The 5,581-nt window shown below is 52.0% G+C and overlaps 1 protein-coding gene across 1 annotated transcript in view; it reads left to right on the forward strand.

Annotated features, from left to right (window-relative positions):
• Window positions 1–5,581, forward strand: part of SARDH (sarcosine dehydrogenase) — a gene marked incomplete at its 5' end in the record, with an annotated part of 20,166 nt that overhangs the window by 11,525 nt on the left and 3,060 nt on the right. The window contains 2 exon segments of the mRNA XM_009871231.1: window positions 1,353–1,500; window positions 1,835–1,928. Of these exon segments, the coding sequence (XP_009869533.1) occupies window positions 1,353–1,500; window positions 1,835–1,928 (242 nt within the window).

A 5,581-nucleotide genomic window follows, 5' to 3' on the forward strand; every position in this document is an offset into this window, starting at 1 on the left:
CCGGGCGGTTTTCTGCAGCCACTGTGGGGCTGGGAGGGGATCGCTGGGTGGGTTTATCTTCCCACAGCTCAGCTCCCAGCCTCTCCTGCTGCCTTTTTCAGCTGCGTCAATGCATGCAAAGTCATTTCCAGTCCCGGGAAGCCGTGGTGGAAGGTTCTATCTGAGGTTTGCCAGCATCTCCTCCATCCCCACCAAGGTTGGGGGTGGGGGCTGCAGGCGCAGGGGTGATTGCATTTACCTAATGGCAGCCACCTGGCTTTTTCCACCTCCATCCTTTGGTGCCTGTAACCTGATTATCCCCCTCGTCCCCTGGGGGCCTGCACTGCTCATCCGTGTTATTGGGTTATCTGACCTCTCCCCAAGTCCTTATCAGCTGCCATAAAAAGGAACTGAAAGGGAGCAGAGCAGTCAGCCCAGAGGGCAGAAATGGCATTAGGCAGCAGCAGCAGAGGAGGAGGATGCTGAGCTGGGCTCCGACAGCGCTGCCCTGCCTGGTGGGGTGAGTGCTGTGGGTCCAGCCTCATGTTTGCCCCAACATGATCGGGTGCCGGTGAGCTCGTCTCTCCCCATGGGAGAGTCCTGCATCCCTCTCGTCTGGGGTGTTCATGGGGGGCAGGGGGTGATTGGAAGTGGATGACTGAGCTGCAGCGTTTGTCGGTCGATGGAGGAGTTTAATCACAGCAAAGTCTATTTTTCCAATTACAGTAGGTGGCTGCACTTATTATAGTTATGACAGATTATCAGAGAAAAAATTTGCAGTGGCAGGAAAGACAGAGGGAAGATTGATTATGTATTAATCAGCTCTCAAACTCCATCCCTGGGGATTTTTTCACCCAGGATTACTGATGAGGTGAAATTCCTCCCTCCATATGGTGCAGCCCTTGCACTGGTTATGGTTTGGGCACTGCAGCAATCCCTGCTCCCACCTGAAGTTCCCAGCTCCCTCCACACTTTGGCATCTTCTCTCTTCTGGGACAAAAGAGCAGATGCTTTTGTGTTGGGCTCAAGGAACAGAGAGTTTTTTCTCTTCCTGTGATGCTCACACATGCACCTCCAAGACTTGAACAGCTTTTTTCACCTTTACTTCTTCCAGATTTTAACAGTTATTGATTTTCATCCCGCTGAACCCCGCAAAAAGCAACATGGATGTTAGCAGAGCCCCAAAGCCCTCCCTTGCCCCAGAACTATTTAACCTCCCTCTTTTCTTGGCAGTTCCCCTGGGCTGTACACACTGGGGAGGCTCAGGGCTGAAACTCAGCCTCTGGAGAGGAAAACTGGCCCTGAGCTGAGCTGGGCATTGCCCCCAGCCCGATGCTTTCAAGCCTGAAAGGCTGCCGGGGGGTGTCTTCTAGGGGACGGCTACTACCTGGCGATCGGCGGGGCTGTGGCCCAGCACAACTGGTCACACATCACCGCTGTGCTGCAGGACAGGAGGTTCCAGTGCAAACTCCTCGACTGCTCGGAGGAGCTGGGCATGATGAGCATCCAGGGTCCCCTGAGGTGAGTATGGGGAGGGAATTGTGGTCCCCTCCTTGCACCCTGAGACGTGGCTGATGGAGGGATGGATACAGCGATGCAGGGAGGGAGGGAGGGCTCAGATGCAGCCCAGGTCCTTGTGTTGGTAGGGGAGGTGTGAGCCCTACGGCACCAAGCAATGCTCTGTTTGCTGGAGAACTGACATTTCTTTCGAGGCTCTCACCGCCTCGCATATCACCAATGTCAGCTCCCTCTCAGAGCGAGAACAAGCTGAAAAAGCAAGTTCCAGTGATAACCTTCAGAGCATGCTGGCGAGCTACACCCTCTCACTGCAGCTGCTTTTGCTGTTTCCCCACAGCCGCGTTGTCCTCCAAGAAGTGCTCGACACCGACCTCAGCAACGAGGCTTTCCCCTTCTCCACCCACAAACTCGCCACAGCCGCGGGATGCACGGTAGGACAGGCCTGCCCCTCCAGCTCTCCCGGGTTCCACTCCACGCAGCTGAGCATCCTCTGCTAGGGACCCCTTCTGCCTCCTCATTGCTGGGAGATTTTGATGTGGGGTTTTTTGGTGTTGGAAAAAGCCAAAAATCAGGGTGGGAGCACCATGTTTTCATCCCCAGCTGCCTGCCTGGCAGCGTCATACCTGGGCTGTGCTTGGGTAAAGGACATGGTCACTTACGACTTTGCAGTGATGTCAGAGGAACAAGAAATGTTTCCCATGGATTAGGGATGAGCAGTCATGATAAAGAGATTTATCTGACACTCTAGACACTCCATTTTCCCCTAAACATAAAAAGAAATAGAGATAATTTAATGTAAATTGTGTCAAGTCCTGGTGGTAAGGCCTGGACAGCCTGCAGATCCGCTGTGTTTGATCACAGAAGTCTGACAGCCTTAAGCTTTCTGTACAAGCACAGATCCTCCTTCGTTTGCCCAGACTTCAGGGCTCACATCAGTGGTTATGAAAGAAAAGCGCAGAAATGGTAGTGCTCTGCACTAACACCTTGGGCTGAGCCCCTCAGCGTTGGTGCGAGGGGACAAGAAGCCCTTTGGGGTGATGGCAAGGTTTGGGAGCGGGGAAAAGTTTTTGCAAGGTTTACTCAGGAAGCTCTGCCTCTGTTTCTTATTTGTGTTTCTCCCATATGATATATTCCTTTCGCTGCGAAAACACCCCTTTGGAAAAGAGGGTCAAGTTTGTACCCCATCCTTCCCATGGGGAATCTGGGCAGGCAGCAGTCCCAGGGCATCCCATGGAGTGTTCGCTCGGGCTGTCGGCTCCATTTCTGATGGTGATGAAGGGGATGAAGTTTCAGCAGTCAGTCTTGTAAAAGGGAGTTAGAAAACAGAGAGCTGGAGGCTGGCTGGATGTTAGTGAAATTGGGTTAAGCCGGGCACGGCCACTTTTCATTCAGAATTAAAGTGACTCTAATTCAAATGCAGCTGGCTGCTGAAGGGATTGCTGCTAAATCAAATTAAGGCTACTTGATTTGTGAACAAGAGCCTAGCCAGGCTGGTGAGGGTGGTTTAACTAAGCCACAGATTTTGCCCAACTCCGATTAATCCTCCAAACCATCACCATCAGCGCAGAGAAAACTCACAGTATGTCCAGTGTCCCTTGGCAGGAGACAGTGACATGAAGGATCCAAAAGCTAATCCCTTGTTGCAGGTTGTCCGATACATTGCATTTTAGTCTCCAGTGGTAACTTATAATCCTCCCCACATGCTCCCTCATCACGCCTGTGATAACATCTCATAATAATCTACTTATCCCCTGGGAAAGGTGTATAAATTTTCTTGTCTCCAGAACCGTGGTTATTTGCATTTTGCTTCGAGTTTACAAAAAAGTAATTCCCTCCTGTGTGGAAGAAATAGCTGGTAGAGATTTTGTGGCTTCTTTTGGGTGTAAATGCTCTGGCTGTCAGAAAAAATGCTTTCCTGCCCAAGGGGTGTGTGAGGGCTCTGGGCTGGGGGGATGACCCTGCCTGCTGCCGGTGTCACCTTTTGGGAGGTCTCCGTCACATCCCCACTGCACGGCGAGCACAGGGCACTCCATCTCACGCCGAAATTAGAGTAGGAGGGTTTCTCGAGACAGTGAGCTGAAGCCTTCACTGATATTATCGCCTTCCAGGAGGATTAAACTGAACCTGACATCTCTAAAAAAGTTATCGCTGAGATTTCGGTGCATTAACTCAGTAGTTGAACAAATTCAGCTGAAGTGAAAGGAGAGTTCCAGCAGAGTTAATGACTCTGGAAATTACCGATTGGTTTGTGAGTTTATATATAGCATATCTCATTGTATTGAACAGCAGAGAAAGGTCCCCCTTTGAATTTCACTGCTGGATACAGGGTAAAGTTCAGGTTTTTGTTTTCTCGAATACTTAAAATGCTTTTGAAATGCTGCTCAAAGACCCAGGAATTGATGTTATTTCATAGCTCCAATTGAAATCTGACAGAAAAGCCTGTCAGCAGAGAACATGCAGGAGCAGCTGAGCCCAGCCCTTGACATCCCCCTCAGCCCCCGTGGTGGGATGCACACCCCTGCCTGGGGTACACACACATGGGTGCAACCCCAGCTCCTGCCTCTGCAAAGCTGTCAGCTGGCACCCCAGTTTTCCTGGGGATCCCTGTTTTCAATGGCACACTGCTCTGCCTCACCGCTCTTGTGGGGATGCCCTCTCCCCTGGAGCAGGAGTTGTTTGAGGGGAAGTTTCTCCCAGGAGCAACTTGCTCCTGAAAGCAAAGTGCACTTTAGCTGCTGTGCAGACTGCTGGGTGGCAGGCAGGGTTAATGGGCTGGGAAGTTGCCTGTCGATCCCCAGAGCATCTGCCGTGATGAAGATTGTAGCTGGCTGTAGCAGCTTGATCTCTGGCTGCTCCCTAATTAGGTGACACCTTTGTGTGGAATGAAAAGCTTCTCCACACCTCCTGTGTCTGTGGACCTCGGAAAGCGATTTCCAGCCTTTGTGCTTCTCTGCGGGGCTGGGGCAGGGACAAAAAGAGGGATGGCACAGCTCCTTGTGAGGAGGCTCAAAATAAATTCTCAATACCAATGGAATTCCTTCCTCCTCTCCACTTCTATTGTAAAGGTTAAGGCATTATAAAAGCTGCCTTAAACTCTGCTTGAGGACATTATTTTTGCAGGGCTTGTAGAGCACAGGCGTGCTGGGGAAGCAAGGATGGATTTGGCTTCTCAGCAGTTGCCCGCTGGCCATACACACAGTGGAGAGCCCAGGCACCCCCTGGTGCTCCTTGTGCCTGTCCCTGCTTAGTTTGGGCCGTGGCTGCTGTTGTCTGTTGTTGTTTATACCCAGGAATAGAGAACACAGCCGAGACAAGCTCTAAGTTGCAGTAAGAGCTCAGCAAAGGCAAAAGGAAGCTTCTGACCCAAACAACATCCAGAGCCAACATGGGCAAGACAGTCCCAAAGCTGCGGGGTGTGCCCAGCCAACAGAACTAGCCTGGAAGTCTCTTCCTAGCTGAAAAGTGCTTTATTAAGACTGCAGATCAAAATCTGGTTTGAATCTCTTGAGTTAATCTCTCTCCCAAAGCGAGATGTGCATTTGCAGTTGATGTGCATCCGAAGGGATGAACCAGAGGCGCTTCTGCGGAGGAGGGAACGGAGAAATCCAAAGGGATGAAGCAGAGGGAAATGAAGCCCAGCCTCAAGGGGTATCTCCAGGGAAGATGCCTGAGCTGGGGTATCCCCAGCCGGCCTGGAAAGCTTTGGGAATGCAGACGGACTCAGTGGGGACAATAGGAGGATGCAGGCAAGCCTGCCTGAGCAAGAAGAGGGGTGGCAGTCCCAGGACAGCCAGGATGTCTGTGCCCCCGGGAGTGCAGGCAGGCAGGGAGGAAGATCTCCAAGAATGAGGCTTCCTGCGAGAAGCACCAATTCCCCTGTGCTGATCTGCTCGCTCCTTTTTAGAGCTTCGTGCATTTGGTGTGGAGCTAATTTGGCAGCAGAGAGTAGTAATGCTTTGGGGCACAACCTCCTCTGGGGGAACCTGAGCATCCTCCCGGATGAGCGGGATGTGGGTCGGGACACGGGGCTCAGCCCCTGCCCAGAAGTGTGGGGCCTCTAGGTACCTCTGCCTTGAGGACATCC

The sequence above is a fragment of the Apaloderma vittatum genome, unplaced genomic scaffold, assembly GCF_000703405.1.
Source record: "Apaloderma vittatum isolate BGI_N311 unplaced genomic scaffold, ASM70340v1 scaffold23710, whole genome shotgun sequence".
In the NCBI taxonomy this organism is placed as follows: Eukaryota; Metazoa; Chordata; class Aves; order Trogoniformes; family Trogonidae; genus Apaloderma; species Apaloderma vittatum.